We start from the raw sequence: 23,483 nt of genomic DNA, 5'->3' as shown, positions 1-23,483 counted from the left end.
TTATCTCCGACATCTGACGGCTGCTGCATTTTTGGAAACCGGTACTATCGGACGGGGTATTACTTACTGCTCGTATCGTTCCAGGATATCTTTCTTAGTAAACATATGCATTGCCTTAACTCGCCCCGAAATGAGAACGAATGAGGAAGTATGTAGAGCACCTTTAGTGCGATTTTAGTTTTGAAGAATGTCATTGAAGCCATATTGTGATGGACAAACCACATGTCATTGAAGCTATAATGTGAAGGGTAACCTACCTGTTTCATTGAAGCCATATTGTAATGGACAATACACCTGTCATTTAAGCCACATTGTGAAGGGTAACCTACCTGTTTCATTGAAGCCATATTGTAATACACAACATGCATGTGTCATTGAAGCCAAATTGTGATGGTCAACTTACCTCTGTCATTGCAGCCAAATTGTGATGGGCAACATAACTGTGTCGTTGAAGCCATATTGTAAAACACAATTTTCCTGTGTCATTGAAGCCATATTGTGATGGACAACTTACCTGTGGCACTGAAGCCATATTGTGATGGGCAACTTACCTGTGTCATTAAGGTCACATTGTGATGGACAACATAACTGTGTCATTGAAGCCATATTGTGATGGACAACATACCTGTGGCATTGAAGCCATATTGTGATGGGCAACATACCTGTGTTATTGAAGCTATATTGTGATGGAGAACATACCTATGTCATTGAAGTCATATTGTGATGGACAACATACCTGTGTTATTGAAGCCATATTGTGATGGGCAACATACCTGTGGTATTGAAGCCATATTTTGATTGGCAACTTACCTGTGTCATTGAAGCCATATTGTGATGGGCAACATACCTGTGTTATTGAAGCCATATTGTGATGGAGAACATACCTATGTTCTTGAAGCCATATTGTGATGCGCAACATACATATGTTCTTGAAGCAATATTGTGATGGACAACATACCTGTGGTATTGAAACCATATTGTGATGGGCAACTTACCTGTGTCATTGAAGCCATATTGTGATGGAGAACATACCTATGTCATTGAAGCCATATTGTGATGGAGAACATACCTATGTTATTGAAGCCATATTGTGATGCGCAACATACATATGTTCTTGAAGCAATATTGTGATGGACAACAAAACTGTGTCATTGAAGCCATATTGTGATGGACAACATAACTGTGTCATTGAAGCCATATTGTGATGGACAATATACCTATGTAATTGAAGCCATATTGTGACGGGCAACTTACCTTTGTCATTGAAGCCATATTGTGATGGGCAACTTACCTGTGTCATTGAAGCCATATTGTGATGGGCAGCTTAGCTATGTCAGTGAAGCCATATTGTGATGAACAACATACCTATGTTATTGAAGCCATATTGTGACAGGCAACATACCTGTGTTATTGAAGCCATATTGTGATGGACAACAAACCTGTGTTGATGAAGCCATATTGTGATGGAGAACATACCTATGTCATTGAAGCCATATTGTGATGGACAGCATACCTACGTTCTTGAAGCCATATTGTGATGGACAACATAACTGTGTCATTGAAGCCATATTGTGATGGACAACATGCCTATGTTTTTTAAGCCATATTGTAATGGACAACATACCTATGTTCTTGAAGCCATATTGTGATGGACAACATAACTGTGTCATTGAAGCCATATTGTGATGGACAACATACATATGTAATTGAAGCCATAATGTGATTGGCAACTTACCTGTGTCATTGAAGCCATATTGTGATGGGCAGGGTCCGTATATGGTGGTATTGGATCTGGTAGCTGGCCAGCATTGGTATCGGTCCCATGTGGGAGGACAGTATTGTGTGCCTGGGAATAAATGATAGGTACATCTTAATTGCCATCTGCATTAACAGCGGACATTTCAGAACGCGGTGATTGTATACGCAAATCTATGAATAATAACATATTGCAATTGACATATCATTATATCTACGTACGTATATTAACATGAATTGTTCGTATGAAAATATTTCCAAATGAAATAAGATCGTATCTTCACAATCAGTTCAGTAACATTGCGGCTGGATATTTTTTAACATTTTACTAATGAAACAGACCGAGATTGTATCATTACAACCTGTATGGCAGTACAGCGACTGAATGCAAATTTCTGCTATCTCACTTGAAAATATGACGCACGACTTTCGGGGTTCGTGTACGTTCCCTCCAGTGGTGAATATGAACGTCCTTTCAAACCAGTTATACATAATGATTATTCCCGTGTTTGCAAGAATGATGATCCACATTTAATGATAAATTATTCATATGTCTTCAGTTGATGAAGACACTAATAAACGCTAGTTGGGAACCCACAGAGAGCAAAGGAAAGGATGGTGTTCATGTTTGTGACAACTCTCAAAGTATTGTACTCTTTTCTCCTCGAGAAGCATGACGCCCATTTCAAATGTTCCCCGCTTTAAAATATATTGCTGGAATATCACTCACTCACTCATCCTCACACACTCACTCACACGGGACGGTCGGGTAGCCTAGTAGTTAAAGCGTTCGTTCGTCACGCCGAAGACCCGGGTTCGATTCCCGACATGGGTACAATGTGTGAAGCCCAATTCTGGTGTCCCCCGTCGTGATCTTGCTGCAATATTGCTTAAAACGGCGTAAAACCATACTCACTCACTCACTCACTCAACTTTTCATCCTTTGCAGCTAACGCTACACTAACATCGATCAGAACGAAATATTTGAGTGATTACGAGTTTTGTTTTGTTTCAGTTTAACGCACGCGATTAGCTTTTTCTGTTGCGCTGCTTCTCACAAGGATAATACAGATTGTTTGTCAAGAAAACATTGTTAACCAGACAGGTGGCATTGGGCCCATCCCCCCTACACTAGCAACGTGTCTTGGTATCCAGAATGCCGGCAACGCTCACGGTATTGTCGCACACTTTGCACTTTCCAGAATAGCAACTGACAACAACACATCACCGACCTGTGTACATAGCATTGTTTCCTGCTGGTGGATATTTCTGAGAGAGGGAGAGAGATAAGAAAGGAAGCGCTGAACCATTATTACCCCGGTCAGTGTATCAGTGTGCCCTCGGTTTTCATTCTCAGCTCCCTGGGGAGTATACAACCCAAGGAGCCTGTGAGGCGCTCGGGGGTTAACAGTCACATTACCATCTCATCCTACCGGGTACCCATTCACTGCTGGGTGAACAAAGTACCTTTACTAAGCAGACACCACACGTAACATGCTTTTCAGTAAAGGGGCAAGAACGAAGCTCTAGAAACTCATGAGTCAAGCGCCCGAATACGGCCACCCATCCACCTGCACCCCACCGCCATGCTGGTACTCGAGGGTAGCCAACAGTTTTGAGGCTAGCATACAACGAACTAAAATATATCGTAGCGCTGAGGTGATCGTAACTCCCATACCTTAACACAGACTTACGACAGTCGTCACGCTAAGGTGATCGTAACTCCCATACCTTAACATGGACTTACGACAGTCGTAGCGCTAAGGTGATCGTAACTCCCGTACCTTAACATAGACCTACGACAGTCGAAGTTAAAGGTTATTTTGTCCAACGTCACCCAGGTCAAGTGAATAAGATCGACGGGGAAGATGCTCGTATCCACATTCCCGTGCAGCAGCCACTGCAACATGACTGGTGTGAACTAAGGCAGTGTTCTGAAGGAGAACAACAGATCCACGCTTCCCTTTGACAGACTCGCGCAAACATTTCAAACTATTATGCATTATGTGTCCCAAAAGAAGGTGTCCATGACCTTTAGTGGATCAGCCTAGGTTAAACTTTCTTCATCTTCCCGAGTCAAGGGCGTTAACTGACTATAACAGTCCAGTTTCTACCCTTGCCGAACTAGGCTGGAATTCCGGAGTTACATTTTGGCTTGACTAACGAGTCTGTGCATAGTCCAATCAAAATCGCTTAACGAAATAGACATCCGGTTCGTAAACAACATGGAGTTCAACGTGCAGATTTCGGTCGACTGCAGGATTTTCAAAGCATGTGTACCGTCAATAAGTCGTCGACAGATATTTTGCAAATCTTTTCATGTTCTAAATCAAGGTGCTAAAGTAATTTGATGCACTTCGCGGGTAAGACCCGTTTTATTACAATATAGATCTTGATGATCGATCAGATCGTCTTGAGAGGGCTCGGCCATTTTGTTTAAAGCCAATGCAAGTGATATGAGAGATGGAATCTGATTGGTCAATAGGAGGAATATAGATGGGACATAACTTGTAATAGCCATTTGTGGCGCTACGATCGAGCCTGGAAATTCCAGCGTAGTTCGGCAAGGGTGTGAACTGGACTTTTATAGTCAGTTAACGCCCTTGTCTCGGGAAGATGGAAGCCGTGGGTTTCCACTCCATGGCTTCTTGTTCGCCCTCGGGATCATAGTGATGGATCCAGGTCTCATCAATGTCACAAGCCCAGAAGGAACATCTTCAGAGTTGCGATCACATCTGGTTAACGGGGGTGACTCGTGTATCAGAGGTGTTGACCCTCGTAGCCTTCATTTAATCACAAATCATTCTAGGAACCCACCGTCCATAAACCTTTGGCATGTGTAGATACTCATGAAGGATTGTTTCTGTAGACCCGTGCGAGGAGCTTGTGGTCTCCTCGGACTCATGGAGTGAAAAGCGCCTATTGTTCAGTGCCAGGTTGTAGATGGCATCAATGTTTTCTTTCGTGGTACTGGTGGTGGGTCGACCCGAACGGGGCTATCTTCCAAACTATCTCTCCTTCGACAAACACCCTTCGCCCAACGTTAAATTGTGGCATATGATGTGTCAGCCTCCCAATCAACAGCATGCATTTGCTCACAGCTTTCGTTGATAATTGGCTCCCTAGGGAAAATAATTTGATGACAATGCTCAATTTTGTCCATTTCGATGCGAAAGAGTAGGGTACCTCAGCGTCGAAGTAATTTATCAACAAGTCACTGGACTGAAGCACTCCGAATTGAGAAACAACAAACACGGTCAATACTACCATATGTCCCATGTAAACATAAGGTGAGGTGAGGTGAAATGGGGTTTAACGTCGCGTCCAAGATTATGCACTTATATAGCGACGTGCATGTACGTGTGTGTGTTTGTGTGGCTGCTTGTACTAGTCCGGACTGATGCCGATTTATAGTGCTAGCTCACTGAGATACCATGTCGCAGTTTAACATGAATACCCCACAGTATACTGACTCCGAGCCGACCAGTCCTTGTTTTAGCCCCTTAATGCTGAGCGCCAGACAGGGTAACATCAAGTACCATATTTTAACGTCTTTTGGAATGACGCGGCCGGGGATCGAACCCCGGACCTTCCGCTCTCCGGGCGGACGCTCTACCACTAGACCACGGAGGCGGTGTGTAAACATAACAACCATGATATGCCAAGCTAGGCACCTTCTGATATCCTCCACCTCGTCTAGGGTGAGGTGAGGTGACTTGGGGTTTAAAGTCGCGTTCAAGATTATTGCACTTATATTGAGACGAGTATGCACGTGTCTGCTTGTACTGGTCCGGACTCGCCCACCATGCCGCAGTTCAACATGAATACCAAACTCAGACACAGTATACTGACTCCGAGTCGACCAGTCCTTGTTTTATCCACCCAATGCAGGCAGGGTAACAACAAGTACAATCGTTAACGTCTTTTGGTATGAGGCGGCCGCGAATCGAACCGCCGACCTTTCCCCCTCCCTGAAAACGCTCTACCACTAGCCCACGGAGGCGTTCGCCTCGTATGGAGTCCCTCCACAATCTGCAGTCGGATTCGACATCCAATAGCTTACACAAAACTTGACACATTTACGTCAGTTGCACATATTCGCGAGTGACTTATACCTTTATTGAAGGACATTCTTTTTCGATTATCTAGCAAAATCATTTAAACAACATCGCGTTCGTATATACTGGAGGCAATGAGACCTATGCTTACTGGGACGCCATCTCGGACTATTGACGTCATTCTTTAACTTCTTTTTGTGATTAAACGTTTTTGGCACTATATCTTTGTTGACATGATACTGCTCGGTTTATGACTTAACACTTGACCTCAATCAAGAAGCCAGCACTTCCTTTGCTTGCAGCCTTTGGTGTTTCTAAATCCGACCGGTAGACATGCGCAGTCACCCGGAAAACAAACCACGGATGAAGGAATGATACACATTTGTTTCATAATTCATAGGTAAGCATGACAATCCGAAATACAACGTAGTTCGCTTCACGTGTGAAAAAGGAATTTCTACATCCAGTTTCTTATCGCGTTCAATCGACCTACTTTTCAAGATGGCGGATTTCGCGGAAGGTTAGAGTGAATACCTATCATATGTTTCTCCTGCCCTAGAGATACGCACACTATGTAAGCAAATGTCGTCTATAAACAACTCCCCGCTTTGTAAAATGCCCTCGTAGGCTTACATTATGAAGCGATCAGGGATCTGCCACAGCTAATCAACCAGCTCATTGTTGCAGCATTGGCCTGATTCTCGGACGCCCCAACGCCCGTATCCAATCACGATGTTTATCTGTTTTTTTCAAAAGTTAACTTTCATGGTCATTGCGACCAGTTCCCTTGATTTGAATAGTATGAGTGAGTGAGTGAGTGAGTGAGTGTGTGGGTGTGTGGGTGAGTGAGGGCGTGTGTGTGTGTGCGTGCGTGCGTGCGTGCGTGAGTGAGTGAGTGAGTGAGTGAGTGAGTGAGTGAGTGAGTGAATGAGTGAGTTGAAAGGCCCTTTGAACAGTATGAACTTGTTGTGGAAGAAGTGATGCATTGCCTTGACGTTTACTATTTTGGTGGATACATCATCAAGGCGAACCGGGACTCGAACCCACGATCATAGGTGTCTGGCATGCCCAAGGAACGTACCTTTGCAGAGTCCCCTTAGATAGAAGAAGTTTTATTTTACCTGCACTTTGTCGGCCTTTAGATTGATGTTTGCATTGAAAGACAGTACTGTATAGCTTGACCTCAGTATAACTTATACGAAGGCGGCAATTAACACAAGACAGAATTGATCCGATTCATTATCTTCATCATTGTTACTATCCTCAACGTCCTTGGCCAACGTCATCGGTGGCGTTGTGGTGCAAACGTTCTTCCGTCACGTCGATTCTCCATGTATGCAATATCACTATTCGTCACCGTCACCGTCAGGCTGTCTGTCCCATCAACGCAGTGTTATCATTGTTATCGTATCAGCGAAGTTAAACAACATTCATTTACCCCCTGTAACTATTCTCATAACGGCGACGCGCCTTTGCACTATAAGGCATTATGGCGGATGACGATCATTCAAACACGTTAAGAACAACCAAATGTTGAAATTTCAAGACGAATGCACCGGCGTCAGTAAACACAACACCTAGAGCAATTCCCGTTGAGACCTGACCTTGAAAGTTCAAGGTCGTAAACAACATGGCTGAAATAATAAATCGTGCTTTTACTTCCTATTTTGGCTAATTAATTTGCCACCAGCCCGCGGCAGGGTGGGAGGAAAGTACAGGGGGACTAACTCTGGGGATAGGAAACTGTGCAGCATCCAGAGGAAGCGATGTACGCCCCATTATGATTTCCATCTGCACACAGAAACGACATGAACCGACTCTGGTCATCCTCAGACAGGAATCTTCAGAACGTCGACCGAGACATTTCAATTCTGTCTGCTCCGTTCTGTTTTTGGTAGATGCATGTAACTGAAAGGTTAAATGTACTGCTGGTGTATATCCACGTCATCTGATATGTAGTATGTTATGAATATATTACCAACCATTCTATAAGTGAGTGAGTTGAGTTTAACGCAGCTTTTAACAGTATTCCAGTCATATCACGGCGTGTCAGCTTAATTACGGAGGGAAGTCCGAAGTGATCCAGGTCTCGTACGTTTACCACTTCGGTGAAACCCACGAGCACGGGTATGGTGCCTTACAAATCTAGAAAAATATTCGGGGCGAACCGGGTTTCGAACCCACAATCAAAGGTTTGTGGCTTGCCCAAGGGACGCAACTCTCCACAGTTGCACTGGTCCCTTCTTGTCTGGTTAAAGCGTAACGCCGAATACCATAGTTCGATATCCCATGTGGGTACAATGCGAGAAGCCCATTTCTGGCGTCCCCCGAAGTGATATTGCTAAAAGCGGCGTAAATCCATACTCACTCGCCGACTCCAACTGAGACAGTGACCCCAACTTGTGATCCTAACTTGTGTGAGACAGTGATACCAATTTGTGTGAGACAGCGATGCCATCTTGTGTGAGACAGTGACCCCAACTTGTGATCCTAACTTGTGTGAGACAGTGACCAAAACTTGTGTGAGACAGTGATGCCAACTTATGTGAGACAGTGATGCCAACTTGTGTGAGACAGTGACCCCAACTTGTGTGACACAGTGATACTAACATGTGTGAGACAGTGATCTTAACTTGTGTGAGACAGTGATGCCATCTTGTGTGAGACAGTGACCCCAACTTGTGTGACACAGTGATACTAACATGTGTGAGACAGTGATCTTAACTTGTGTGAGACAGTGATGCCATCTTGTGTGAGACAGTGACCCCAACTTGTGATCCTTACTTGTGTGAGACAGTGACCAAAACTTGTGTGAGACAGTGATGCCAACTTGTGTGAGACAGTGATGCCAACTTGTGTGAGACAGTGATGACAACTTGTGTGAGACAGTGACCCCAACTTGTGTGAGACAGTGACCCCAACTTGTGTGAGACAGTGACCCCAACTTGTGATCCTAACTTGTGTGAGATAGTGCCCCTAACTTGTGTGAGACAGTGACCCCAACTTGTGTGAGACAGTGACCAAAACTTGTGTGAGACAGTGATGCCAACTTGTGTGAGACAGTGCCCCTAACTTGTGTAAGACAGTGATGCCATCTTGTGTGAGACAGTGACCCCAACTTGTGTGAGACAGTGATTCCAGCTTGTGTGACACAGTGACCCCAATTTGTGATCCTAACTTGTGTGAGACAGTGACCCCAACTTGTGTGAGACAGTGACCCCAACTTGTGTGAGACAGTGACCCCAACTTGTTTGAGATATTCACCTCAACTTGTCTGAAACTGTGTCTGTAACCTGTCCACGGTGCCTTTATTCCTACCTAAATGATTATTTAGAGGACATATTTAACAAAGATTTGCCTGCCCGTAGTCAGAGTTTGGCCTATCGCAATTCACTCCCACGTTAACCGTGCACGTGTATAGAACTGCGCCCAGCTGAGGAATAAAATATGAGTGTTAACTTAATCAGATCAGAGACCGATGGAGCACTGCAGAGCAAAAACAAGATAACGATAAAACAATAAACTGTCTGCGATTGAGATGAAGAAATCTAGATACGTCCGGGGAGCCAAGAGTATTCAATTAATAACCACTGTTACGAAACTAAGCTTAAAATATAACAGAAAAGTACAGGGCAAAAAGCTTATCGGTTACAAGGGAGCAATAAACACAAGCATGTTCAACACGTTGTAGTCGTGGTGTGTTGCCCCAGATTGCCGCTACAACAGTGCCCCTATCCTCTCCTCAATGAAGCCCCCTCCCGTCTCAGCGTTCCATCTGTGTAAACACACAGAATGGGATGGCCAACATATGCCTCGGAAGAGAACTAGTTGTTCCGTAAGTAGACCGCCGCACTTGCTTCACGCGTAGTAACACGAAATGGCATATCAACCGAACATTTGACCGGAAAAGGCGAAAAAACGACCACACTCGGGATTATTGAAACAATATACTGAGAGCGCAGTTAATAAAAATACACACGTGTACTAAATTAATACTGGGGTTAAAAGTGAAGCCTAACATATCCGCTATTTAGAAAACATTTACAAAAAACATTACATTATTACAAAGCAAATGGTGTTTGTTTGGTTGAGTTTTGTTGATCGCAATGGTTTCAGTCTGTGCAGGGCCTTTCATCATACAAGGCGTGAAATCAGGTGCAGACTGAAATTGTATGTGAGAGGCGGTGGAATTGGGTTTGACGTCGCGTTAGTGATAATTGCACTTGTGTGTGTGTGTATGCTTGCACTAGGTTGGACTATTGCAGGTTTTATAGTGCTAGCCCAACGAGACCGCAGTTTAACATAGGTAGTATGGGCTCCCCACTCAGAGTGAGTGAGTGAGTGAGTATGGTTTTACGCCGCTTTTAGCAATATTCCAGCAATATCACGGCGGGGGACACCAGAAATGGGCTTCACACATTGTACCCATGTCGGGAATCGAACCCGGGTCTTCGGCGTGACGAGCTAACGCTTTAGCCACTAGGCTACCCGACCGCCCCTCCCCACTCAGACATTGTATACTGACTCCGAGTCGACCGGCCCATGTTTAGCGCCAGGCAGGGTAACACCAGGTACCATCTTTAACATCTTTTGGTATGACGCGGCCGGGGATCGAACCCCAGACCTTTCGCTCTCCGGGCAGACGCTTTATCCACTACGCCACTGAGGCGGTCACCTCACCCCCCCCCCCCCCCCCCCCCCATCCTGTAGTCAAGATTTAGAAATAATGGGTCTTGAAAAAATTATTCCACTCGCATCTGTATCATACTCGTATAAGAATGCATGGATTACCCTCACTCTCAATCGGGAAACACAAGAATTCTGACACTCGTTTCGTAAAATCAGTATGACTCACATGGTCGTGTAATAATCCCTATCTATTTCACCGTCAGTATTGTTTATTATCTCAGGTGAAACTCGCCTGGACATCACCGCTGTCATGTGTTTCTGTTCCACAAAGCAACGCATGACCTCTAGATGTCCTCAGTGCTCCAGCTAGGAAAGTGCTGTTTCAAGTAACCATGACTTGAACAGTTACGACCTAGCTGATGCTACTGTAATGACAATCCCATGGCCAGGCCCCGTTAGGTGAGGTGGGGTGAAATGGGGTTGAGGTGAGGTGAGGTGAAATGGGGTTTAAAAACCGCGTCCAAGATTATTGCACTTATATAGCGACGTGCATGCGCGTGTGTGTGCGTGCGTCCAGACTATATCGGTTTAATAGTGCTAGCCAGCTGAGATATACTACCGCAGATTAACACGAATACTCCATTGAGACACAGAACAACGACCAATCCTTCTTTTATCCCCTTAATACTGAGCGCCAGTCAGGGTAACAACAAGTACCATCTATTAACGTCATTTGGTATGACGCGGCGGGGATCGAACCACCGACCTTCCTCTCTAAGGAGGAAGACAAAATATAACTGGCGCGTTATTAATCGGGTACATCTTCGATATTTCAAATCACTTCGAGAAATATAAGTCCTTGCTTAAAACTGAGTAAACTTAAAACTGTTGATCTATTTAGATTTCCGCAGATCGCGGCAAGGCAGCGTTACGTCCCTAATCGATATTTTCCCCTTCAATCTGATTTAGAAGCCTCATAGTTGCTATTGAAACCAATTGCGCAAACATTGTGTCTAGGTTAAACAAATGGCGGAATGTAAAATCAAGGCCAGTTCACACACACAAAACTCTTATGAGGAATAACAAGGTATATAAAACTCGGTAATTCCATGTTGGTGTTTGTGCATGCCATCCTTTCCCCGAAACCTTCTTCTCGAACCTGAAGTTTCACTGATCAACACGCACGTCTACATCGTCCACTGGTAATTGCAGTTCGGGTCGGGTTGATCGGTAAATTATTGATCAACTTACCGTGCACTGCAGCGGATTCTTGCGTAACCCAATCAAACATTATAATCAAGTTTGGTGACGTCATAACCGTCCACGTTTTACCGGTCTGGCTTTGAACCAGTATTACACCCAAATGGTTATAAACTTTTGGGTTGACTCAAAGATTTAAGAAGTGCTGATACGATATACTTCTAGCGGGACTTATACCGAGTACTGGTGCCCCGTCTGGCGGGACTTATACCGAGTAATGGTGCCCCGTTTAGCGGGATTATACCGAGTACTGGTGCCCCGTCTAGCGGGACTTGTACCGAGTACTGGTATCCCGTCTAGCGGGACTTATACCGAGTACTGGTGCCCCGTCTAGCGGGACTTGTACCGAGTACTGGTATCCCGTCTGGCGGGACTTATACCGAGTACTGGCGCCTCGTCTAGCGGGACTTGTAGCGACTACTGGTATCCCCTCTAGCGGGACGTATACCGAGTACTAGTATCCCGTCTGGCGGGAGTTATACCGAGTACTGGTATCCCGTCTAGCGGGACTTATACTGAGTACTGGTGTCCCGTCTAGCGGGACCTATACTGAGTACTGGTATTCCGTCTAGCCGTATTTATACTGAGTACTAGTTCACAGTCTAGCGGGACTTATACCGAGTACTGGTGCCCCCCGTCTGACGGGACTTATACCGGGTAATGGTGCTCCGTCTAGCGGTACTTATACCGAGTATGGTGCCCGTCTAGCGGGACTTATACCGAGAACTGGTGCACCGTCTAGCGGGACTTATACCGAGTACTGGTGCACCGTCTAACGGGACTTATACTGAGTACTGGCGCCCGTCTAACGGGGCCTATACCGAGAACTGGTGCCCCGTCTAGCGGGACTTATACCGAGTATGGTGCCCGTCTAGCGGGACTTATACCGAGTACTGTCGCCCGTCTAGCGGTACTTATACTGAGTACTGGTGCCCCGTCTAGCGGTACTTATACTGAGTACTGGTTCCCCGTCTAGCGGGACTTATACCGAGTACTGGCGCCCGTCTAGCGGGACTTATACCGAGTCCTGGTGCCCGTCTAACGGGGCCTATACCGAGAACTGTTGCCCCGTCTAGCGGGACTTATACCGAGTACTGGCACCTTCACCAACGCCTCTCCTGACACATACAGTCACATCAGAATAGACAGATGCTGGGTCGGGTCTAGATAAGAAATTAAATGGACATTTAAATGCATGTCAAAGAAACAAATCCTCTGTCGCGGCATAACCGGACCTAAAGTACAACCGACTGAACATAACTGATTTTTCGTATTGAAAATCAATAACGAAACCCCCAAGCCAAGATGTAACTGTATTACTGCTGTGATATTTTTGTCAAAATGGAAAAATACATATATCTTTTCAGAGAAATTCGATTATTATCTGTCATAACAGATGAACATGTACAATTAAACTGGTCGTTCAGTCAGTCTCTTGGGGTTGTTGCGCAACCGATCGGACATTATAATGATGTAACGAAGAGCCATGGCATATACATGTATTACAGAGATTTGTAAAATAAGTGTAAAAAATAATAATTTGTAAAAAAAGTGTCTCGGGAAAAATAGGCCCGAATCAAGGAGAAAAAAGAATACATTTTCGAATTACAATCTTGAGGGTGGTGTTGCCTGGTAATTCAAGTGGTAACTCGTGGCCGTGGTCACGCTAAAATCCGGGTGCGATTCCCCACACAGGTGCAGCGATCGATCCCCGGCCGCGTCATACCAAAAGACGTTAAAAGATGGTACTTGATGTTACCCTGTCTGGCGCTCGGCATTAAGGGGCTAAAACAAGGACTGGTCGGGGGGTATTCATGTTAAACTGCGACATGGTATCTCAGTGAGCTAGCACTATAAATCGGCATCAGTCCGGACTAGTACAAGCAGCCACACACACACACACACGTGCATGCACGTCGCTATATAAGTGCAATAATCTTGGACGCGACGTTAAACCCAATTTCACCTCACCTCACCTATGAACTGAGGAGCACAAGAAACTATACCTCTCAGTTAATTTTATTATATATTCGATTTTCAATTGAAATTGAGTTAGCGATATTATTTCCACAAAAAAATAACAGTACTGGCGCTTTGTCAGCATTCAAAAAATACTTCTACACGGTTTTATTTTTAAAACTATATTTTTATTTGAAACTTAAAAATTAAAAAAAGGTTGTTTTTTCCGCACATAAAATCGACATTTCAAACTTGATCCCAGTACTCGATGAACCAATTTAATTTTACACAAAATTACCGAGCCACGGATTACTTTTTACAATAGGTTGCAGGAATGAGTGATGGACATAATCAAGTTGAAGAATAGTTCTTTCAATTTCCAATTACATACAAAACAAAGTCGGTATACTTTCTTTTACCCCTCAGTTTAGTCATCACTAGTGTAGGGCTCCACGTTTAGGTTTAAATACAAATCTGTGATAATCTGGTGACATTGTCAAAGGTCGACAGGTTTTTATATAGTAACACTGGTTAACCCGGGCTAGTCAATATGGCCGAATGCTGCCGATGTGCCGATGACTTTAACTCACTCACTAACTCCATTCTACCTTCATGGGACATTGGGTAGCCTAGTGGTCAAAGCGTTTGCTCGCCAGGACGACGACCCCAATGTTTGTGTTCCCAGAGTGGTGATGGTGGGGGGTTGGTCTTTGCGTGCGTGTATTGTTGCGTGAGTGAGTGAGTGAGTATGGTTTTACGCCAATAGCATTATCACGGCGGGGGACACCAGAAATGGGCTTCACACATTGTACCCATGTCGGGATTCGAACCCGGGTCTTCGGCGTGACGCGCGAACGCTTTAATCACTAGGCTATCCGACCGCCCGGGTTGCGTGAGTGAGTGAGTGAGTGTGCGGGTGGCCGGGTAGGTGATGAGTGAGTGGTTGAGTGAGTGGTTGAGTGAATGAGTGAGTCAGTTTTATGTACTTTATCAAAAGTTTGTAATTTTTCATGGTCACTACGGCCAGATTGATTTGCATATTAGAGTGAGTGAGTGAGTGAGTGAGTTAAACGGCGCTTTGAACAGTATTCCAGTTATACGGCGTGTCAGCTTGCTATTAAAGGAAAACCCGAAGTGTTAGTTAGTGAGTTGGGTTTTAACGCCGTTTTTAACAGTATTCCAGTTATATCACGGCGTGTCAGCTTAATTTGGGAGGAAATCCCGAAGTGATGCAGGTCTCAGACGTTTACCACTTCGGTGAAACCCACGAGCACGGGTATGGTGCTGACATGGGGCGAACCGGGATTCGAACCCACAATCATAGGTATCTAGCGCGTCCAGGGGACGCAACTCTGCACAGCGAATCGCGGCGCCTTAGACGACTGGGCAACCCTTGCCCCCCTAAAACCCGAAGTGAACCCAATCTTGGACATTTACCACGTTGATGCAACCCACGAGCACGGGGATTCTACGTTACGGATCAACCCTCTGACCCGCCAACTATACCAATGATGAGACTGCATACGCCATTTGTTACACTTGATCAATAACCAACACTTCACATCTTCAATACTTTATACAGTGAGACTCAGCTTCTGAAGCAGCGATTCAAAGTTGTGACCACTTGAACAAACTGACCAATCAAACACTAACAGACTAAAAATAGCATCTCCTCGTCTACAACGCTCTGAACAGGGATTAGCAATCTCCGTCACATGATCAATCACCTCGAGGGTCAGCCTGTTCAATGTCGGATATGAATGTAACCGGTAATTGAATCGATCTGTTGTCCGGACCTCACCCTCCATAATCAGCGGGGGCACGGGTGGCCCAGTAGTCTAAGGCGCCGCGATTCGCTGTGCAGAGTTGCCTCAGTGAAACCCACGAGCACAGGCATGGTGCTAACAAACCTAGAAACATAATCGGGACGAACTGGGATTCGAACCCACAATCATAGGTTTCTAGCGTGCCCAAGGGACGCAACTCTGCACAGCGAACTGCGGCCCGTTAGACGACTGGGAATCCCCGTGTCGTCAGTAGTATTCCTAGTAATACTGGTAGTGGTTGTTGTAGTAGTAGTATCAGCAGTTGAGTGAGTGAGTGAGTGAGTATGGTTTTACGCCGCTTTTAGCAATATTCCAGCAATATCACGGCGGGGGACACCAGAAATGGGCTTCACACATTGTACCCATGTCAGGAATCGAACCCGGGTCTTCGGCGTGACGAGCGAACGCTTTAGCCACTAGGCTACCCGACAGCCCCATCAGCAGTTGAAGTAGAAGCATTAGTTAAAGCAGCAGTTGGTCAGCTCTATCACGTCGGCCTAGAAACTATCGAACCTGGACCAGACAAACAAGTGACTGTTTCTAATGGTAGCAGAGCTGATTGCCAGACGGGCACACAGACCATGCATCTGAGCAGGCAGGCAGATGCCACCGTGTGTTTAGGACTGCGAAGTGTGCACCTGGCCAGCCAATCGACACAGGTGTCACTGGCGCACTACAGTTGAATGTACGAGAGCTAACTACGTCCCACAGAAATATATTTGATCCAACTTGTTTGCAGCTGTCTACACCCATCCCTCGGCACCACGTGCAGCACGTGCTCTGGTAAGTGTGGACCACACCCATGTATGTTGAGGTCAAGACACCTACAGACGTAATGTTTTTCGTATTTTGGTTTCAGGTAAATACCTCAGTTTATCATGTAGTCTATTTAGGGATGAGGCATTATGAGGTACTATCTGTTTGAAAATTGAAATCGATATCTCATTACAGTGCAATAAGACTTTATGCTGGAACTACTTTCAGACTGACTCAATGACTGTTTGGTTCACGCTCCGTCTGGTCGCATTGAACTCTGGGTAGGAAAGGGATTATGGTTTTCAGAGAAAGATCGTGAAGATCGGATAGAAAAACACATTATGATAAGTACACCATTATTATATCCTCCACGAGGGTTCGTAAAATATACCCAATAACATGCGTAATAACCGTATCCAATAACTGATGACGTAAACAATAGTAGTGACGTCATAAGAGGATGATGTCACATTTATAGGGTCTCTACATGGTGTTCAATATAGAAAAAACTTCTTCTTCGAAAAAGCTTTTCAAGTGTGGATAGTAAATATAGTCTTTCGTGTCTTTATCCTACTGATTATACATAAATATTTTTCAGAATTCATGAATTTTCATCCCTCTCAAGCTCGGGAAACACAAACATTGATACACACGTTTCGTAAGATCAGTATATGACACGTGTATGTACAAATCTCGTTACACGTGTATTCCCCCTTTACTGTTCCCGACAACACTTGGCACAGGGGAGATGTAAATACAATGAGAGGAAAAATAGAATAGAAAACCTAATATTGGTCCCCAGCTACCAATGATTGTAATAAGGTGACTAAATGGATCGGATGGTCAGGCTCGTTGACCTGGTTGATGCATGTCAACGTATCACAATTGTATGGATCGACTTGGATCGAAATTGTTTGGTCCAGACTCGATTAATCACTTAATTATTTAATTTATAATAATTATCATTGCTGAATGCACGCGGCATTAAAACAAAAGCCATCAAAAAGAAAAAGTGATCCCCTTGATCAGATTCGCAGGTCTACCTATAATGGCGTTTCAGAATGAGTTAAATTTTTAGCCGGTGGCACTGTCTCTTTAAGGCAAACATACGGGGTCGGGAGAATCCTGCCTCAAGTTATGTATCCTAGCACCCAGCTTGTAAACTCTTGCTCTGACATTTCAACACACTGGCAACAAACTCCCCATCCCAAAGTTCACAATGAAAAAAAAGTGCATTGAAAATAATGAGATAAAACCGGTACCGCTTTGAGACGAAACACGGCGATGGGATTGTCGGCGTAGACGTAGGTTAAACACACCGGAGTCGATCATTGTTCCTTCTTAAATTACGCCGTAGGAAAATAGAAGATTTGTAGATTGCCTGTATACGCGGAGCTTCCTGATAAATCAACGTTAGCGATTTCTGTTCCAGTCGTAAACTATTTCTTTTAAAGGGCGGTGCGGTAGCCTTGTGGTTAAAGCGTTCGCTCGTCACGCCGGAAACACAGGTTTGGTTCCAATGTCTGATGCCAATTTCTGGTGTCCTCCGTTGTGTTTTTTTTGTTTTTGTTGTTGTTGTTGTTTAACGCAGCACTCAGCAATATTCCTGCTATATGACGGCGGTCTGTAAATAATCGGTTCTGGACCAGATAACCCGGTGATTGACATCATGATCATCGATCCACACAGTTTGGATCGATGACATACATCAACCAAGTCAGCGAGCCTGACCACCCGATCCCGTTAGTCGCCTCTTACGACAAGCATAATCGCCTTTTACGGCAAGCATGGGTTGCTGAAGACCTATTCTACCCCGGATCTTCACGTGTCTCCTCCGTTGTGATATTGCTGGTATATTACTAAAAGCAGCATTAACAAAATTAAGTTATAGTTTTCTTAAATTTAATTCCATCAGCTAAATATTTTAGGTTTGCCATTTACTGTAGACCACGTTAAATAGAAAAAAATACGTCATCACACATAAAGATATGAGAATTTTATATTTTCCTGAATTCAAACCAACCGTCTTCTTTAATTCACACACAGTACATTAATTGCCTTCCCCAACACTAGTATTATAAAGACCTGTCGCACTACATGAGCAGCATCTACCATCAATAAGCACTCATTTCTACAGACCGCCTCCGTGGTCTGGTGTAGAGCGTCCGCCCGGAGAGCGGAAGGTCCGAGGTTCGATCCCCGGCCGCGTCATACCAACAGACGTTAAAAGATGTTACTTGTTGTTACCCTGTCTGGCGCTCGGCATTAAAGGGCTAAAACAAGGACTGGTCGGCACGGAGTCAGTATACTGTGTCTGAGTGGGGTATTTATGTTAAACTGCGACATGGTATCTCAATAAATCGGCATCAGTCCGTACAAGCAGCCACACACACACACGTGCATGCACGTCGCCATATTAGTGCAATAATCTTTGACGCGCGTTAAACCCAATTTCAGCTCACCTCATTTCTACAGAGCTGAGAGCAGAAGATTGTATTTCAGGCGGTCTGGCAAATAAAGGAACGGATTGTCTTGCAACTGTAACTCCACACAGCGCCAGTGCGATCCCCTTTAGGGTCTAACTCTATACACCTGCTATTTATTCACTGTTGTGATCTTTCACCTGTTGGATGTCGGAATTCCTCATTTCGTGTTCCGGATTCTATCAAGGCTGCGTTTTCGCGAGCATGTCCGAAATCGACGTTTGTGGATATACTTTTGCGTTTCTTTTCTTTATTTGTTAACAATTCTCCGCTTCAACCCTAGAAAGAATGTTTAATTAGGATACTGTTTTTCTTAGATAATCATTAAAATAATTATTACAGAATGTATTAGAGAGATGAGAAACTCGGAACCTTTTCTGAAACGCCCAGATTATTTGATCTCCAAAACGCAACCGGAGCACTGATCGAAAAATGCTGAAGACAGGGAGTTTTCATCAACACAGAAACGCATAGTTGACCAAACATGTCAGACCTGGAACTTCGATGTTCTGTGATAATGCCCCTAGTACATCTAGATGTAGGGATGGGTTGATAAATAAATAGAATGCTAAACTGTTCCTAATTGATGCTTCAGTTTGCCTGAAAAGCACTCAAAGATCCTGGTACGGTTGAGCTTCACCTGATGAAGGAGTGAGCATATTCTCCGAAACGTTGTGTTTCCTCATAATAAAGAAGTTGTCATCCATAAATTCGCTTCCTTAATGAAAATTATGGCAGCTTTTATTTCATTTAGTCGCATGATATTGTTTACATAGATTTTGAGTTATTATACGTTACATTACATACAATAAAAGCGACAAAACCTTTCCATATTCATATGAAACCTCTGCTAAAAGCAGAGTCCAAAGTACGATATGGATATGGAGCTAAACAGGTTCCACTCTTTGTCTGCGCAGCAATCTTAGCGCTTTTAGCTTTTATTCGTTTTCAGTAGACAGGAGGCCAGTCAAACACAGATAACTATTTCAGTTGGGGGCGAGCCTCGTTCCGGAAATGTACGAAGAAGACCGAGGTATGCTCGGCGTTCGATGGAGTCCTCAATCAGAGGGACAATGCAAACACACCATGAACGTTTTAGCAGGGCTATTTCGTCAAGAGTATGAACGATTTCTGATTGACGTGTTCAGGTTAAACTGTCGGCATTGCCTTGTCAATAAAACCTAATTATGGGCCGAGGTTTTGCGCCCCTTATTGAATTATACTGAAGGAAAAGACCAAAAAATAGATCGATTGTTGCAATTAAGTCAATCATAGAAATACTCGTCCTTAGACGGAACGAGCTGCCGTCGGTGAAAGAAATCAAGTACGACGAACCATAAAGGGCCGCGCATTGTGATGCGTGCATGTCATGAAGGGAGCTGTCTGTTTTGCGTCTCAATATAAAGAAATCGCGTCATTGACTGTTCGTCAATACTGACTATCTGAGCTCTCCACACGGTCCGCTAGGCGTGGAGTTGACAGCAACGTCTTGTACAGTGTATCAGTGCTAGAACTTGAGGGAAATCAATAATGCGGTTGTACATCGTCGAGAAAGAATTAGAAGAAAATTGTTTGGTTAATCGTGATGACTTAAGATAAGTGCCATTAACTGGATATTGATGACTGGGATCAATGTGTGGACGTGTTTCGCTGGGCCGCATATTTCCGCACTAGGCTGAACTTGTGTTAGTCTTGGTAGGTTTCGGCTGGCGCTGGCGTATTTGAGTGAATCGTTTGACACTTACTACGGTGCTTATCATGGTGTAGGACTTATATTCTTCCAATGTGGTGTAAGATTTATATTCCAATATATCCTAAGCGTTATATTACCATCTGGTATCAAATTTATATTCCCATATGATGTAACCGTTATATTACCACCTGGTGTAAAATTTATATTCACATATGATGTAAGCGTCATATTACCATCTTGAGTAAGATATATATTCCTATATGGTGCAAGCGTTATATTACCATCTGGTGTAAAATTTATATTCCCATATGATGTAAGCGTTATATTACCATCTGGTGTAAGATATATATTCCTATATGGTGTAAGAGTCATATTCCCATTTGATGTAAAATTTATATTCCCCTCTAGTGTATGATGCATAAACCCCCGTGGTGTAATATTTATATTCTCATCTGGTGTACGACCTATACTACCATGTGAGAATAATATTCCAATACGTAAAGTCTTATGTGAGAATACTATTCCTATACGTAAAGTCTTATGTGAAAATAATATTCCGATACGTAACGTATTATGTAAGAATAATATTCCTATACGTAAAGTCTTATAATTCCATTTTGGGAACTGTATATTCCCAAATGGCGTAATGCTGTAAAAGTTATATTCCCCAGACCTTTGGTTAGTCACATTCGTATCTCTCACAATCACAAACGTAAGAAATGTAATGAAAAGCGAGCGAAGCTTAAACGTGCATTTGGCAGTTAATTATAATTATATAAGTTAAGACATACACTCTAACACATATGAATACGCTCCTGGGCGTAACATTATATTCTAGTAGACATATAAACTGTATATTTGACTGTATACAACCATTACGTTTCCCCCGATTTTCTGTCTACTCTATTCCACTCTCAAATTTGGTTCCACATGAAAACGACCAAAATCACTGCACTCGCGGTGTTGGGAGTAAGTGATCCACTACTTCAGAGAACAGTCAATGCAGTACACTAAAAGTTCCTTGCAGGGTATTGACACTTCCCGTTTCGAGGGAGGCTACCCTATGTTGCATACTCGAACATACTGTTAGACCGAGAAGAATATTGACACAAGCGGAAAAGAATGTATTTGTGAGAAAAGGTTATTGTTGTATGAATTCAGGGTTCCAGATGGCAGTTTACTGAGGGCGTTGAGATGAACCAACAACATGGGAAATGTATTAGATGTTACTCATGAAAGTATAAATATCCTCCTCTGTACGGCTGAGGTGCTATCCCGGTCTATATTCGAGTATTTGCAGGCTGTGATCGAACTAGACTAAGGCTCAGTCTCTGAAAATATATAATTTTGATAGAAACAAGCAGTTGCATTTAAATTGAGAAGGAGCCTCAGTGAGATGGTAGAACCCTGAAAAATCTAGACTTGCTTCGTTTAGGACTAGAATTACAATAAGGGCTGCGTTGAAGGGAAATAACATGGTTCAGGGAATACTGACACAAACTATGATCGGCGGAGGTTGACAGAGGTTGGCTTCTACCATTATTGTAAGTTGGGAATAGAGGTTTGCCTTAATCAGCAATATATATGTGGCAACAACGTATGGCGGTGGGTTTCGAGTCTGTCGAATCTGGTGTAGACAAACCAGTTGGTCGATGACACTTAATTAGGCAGGCAACCACAGATAGTAGTCACTGAGAGGTTGCTGCGTATCCTATAAATGACGTCAAGGCCGCCTCCTTGGTCTAGTGGTTGACGGTCCGCCCGGAGAGCGGAAGGTCGGGGTTCGATCCCCGGCCGCGTCATTCCAAGAGACGTTAGTAGATGGTACTTGTTGTTACCCTGTCTGGCGCTCGGCATTAAGGGGCTAAAACAAGGACTGGTTGGCTCGGAGTCAGTATTCTGTGTCTGAGTGGGGTATTCATGTCAAACTGCGGCATGGTATCTCAGTGGGACTAGTACAAGCAGCCACACACACACACGCACGCACGCACGCACACACACGCACGCACCCCCCCCCCCCTCCACACACACACACACACACACCTTTGAGCGGACCTAGCGATGACGTAGTGGATGCTATCCGACAGACACCCTTACATAGCAAACCTGTGTCATTCCTGGAAGATGCATTTGAGAAAACATCAGGTTATTATGTGAAATTCTGTTTGAAAAACCAGAACTGCTTACTGATTGACTTTGAAAAGGCATTTGAAAAGTCTTAAAAGAGTTCATTTCACCAGTCTAGGTTTTGTTGGTTGTTTAACGTCGCAGTCAGCAATATTCCAGCTATATGACGGCGGTCTGTAAATAAACAAGTCTGGACCAGACAATCCAGTGATTTACATCATGAACATCGATCCTAGCAATTGGGATACGATGACATGCATCAACCAAGTCGGCGAGCCTGGCCACCCGATCCCGTTAATCGCCTCTTACGACAAGCATAGTCGCCTTTTATGGCAAGCGTGGGTTGCTGAAGACCTATTCTATCCCGGACCTTCACGTGTCGAACTGCTTACTGATTGACTTTAAAAAGGCATTTGAAAAGTTTCGAAACAGTTCATTTCACCAGTCTAAGAAAACTTTTGGCTAAATATGATATAAAGTAAATCATTTACAAACTATATAACGTTAACGCCAGAGAATAACCATTCTCGAGGCAAAACAATGGTGAAATGTATATGAATGGATCACTGAATCAGGTGTTCGGGTCATAACTGGGGCGTATCTGTGCTTAGAACCAACGACCAGCGGATCCCGAGACGACAAAGGGACGCAACTGTGAGAGGTGACATACCTAGATACATAACAAACAAGATCAGATACAGTAACAATTGGAGATATCAACATCAATATCGCAATAAATACTTTGTTTTAATAAATATTCGTGTTGAATTCGTTCAGATTCATCTTTTAGATAATTAAAAGGTTCACCCAGTTCGAAGCCGTCTCGAGTACAGTGTTACCTGGCGTAACGGGGACAAGGTGTGGTTGCATCTCTCTCATTACCACGTCGCCATCGGCCCAGTCACGCCTTGTGTCTCACCTGCTGAATACCCAGGCT

The 23,483-nt window shown here is 44.0% G+C and overlaps 1 protein-coding gene across 2 annotated transcripts in view; it reads right to left on the bottom strand.

Moving 5' to 3' along the window:
* LOC124131028 (corticotropin-releasing factor receptor 2-like) overlaps positions 1-23,483 on the bottom strand; it is a 96,242-nt gene that overhangs the window by 23,708 nt on the left and 49,051 nt on the right. For both annotated transcript variants that reach the window (XM_048389986.1, XM_048389982.1), the window contains exon 3: positions 1,736-1,846. In XM_048389986.1, the coding sequence (XP_048245943.1) occupies positions 1,736-1,846 (111 nt within the window). The remainder of the gene's footprint in view (positions 1-1,735; positions 1,847-23,483) is intronic.

The sequence above is a fragment of the Haliotis rufescens genome, unplaced genomic scaffold (genome assembly GCF_023055435.1).
Source record: "Haliotis rufescens isolate VD_foot unplaced genomic scaffold, xgHalRufe1.0.p SCAF_10, whole genome shotgun sequence".
NCBI classification, from domain to species: Eukaryota; Metazoa; Mollusca; class Gastropoda; order Lepetellida; family Haliotidae; genus Haliotis; species Haliotis rufescens.
Note: the sequence above shows the minus strand (reverse complement) of the source record. Positions and strands in the feature narration are given on the sequence as shown.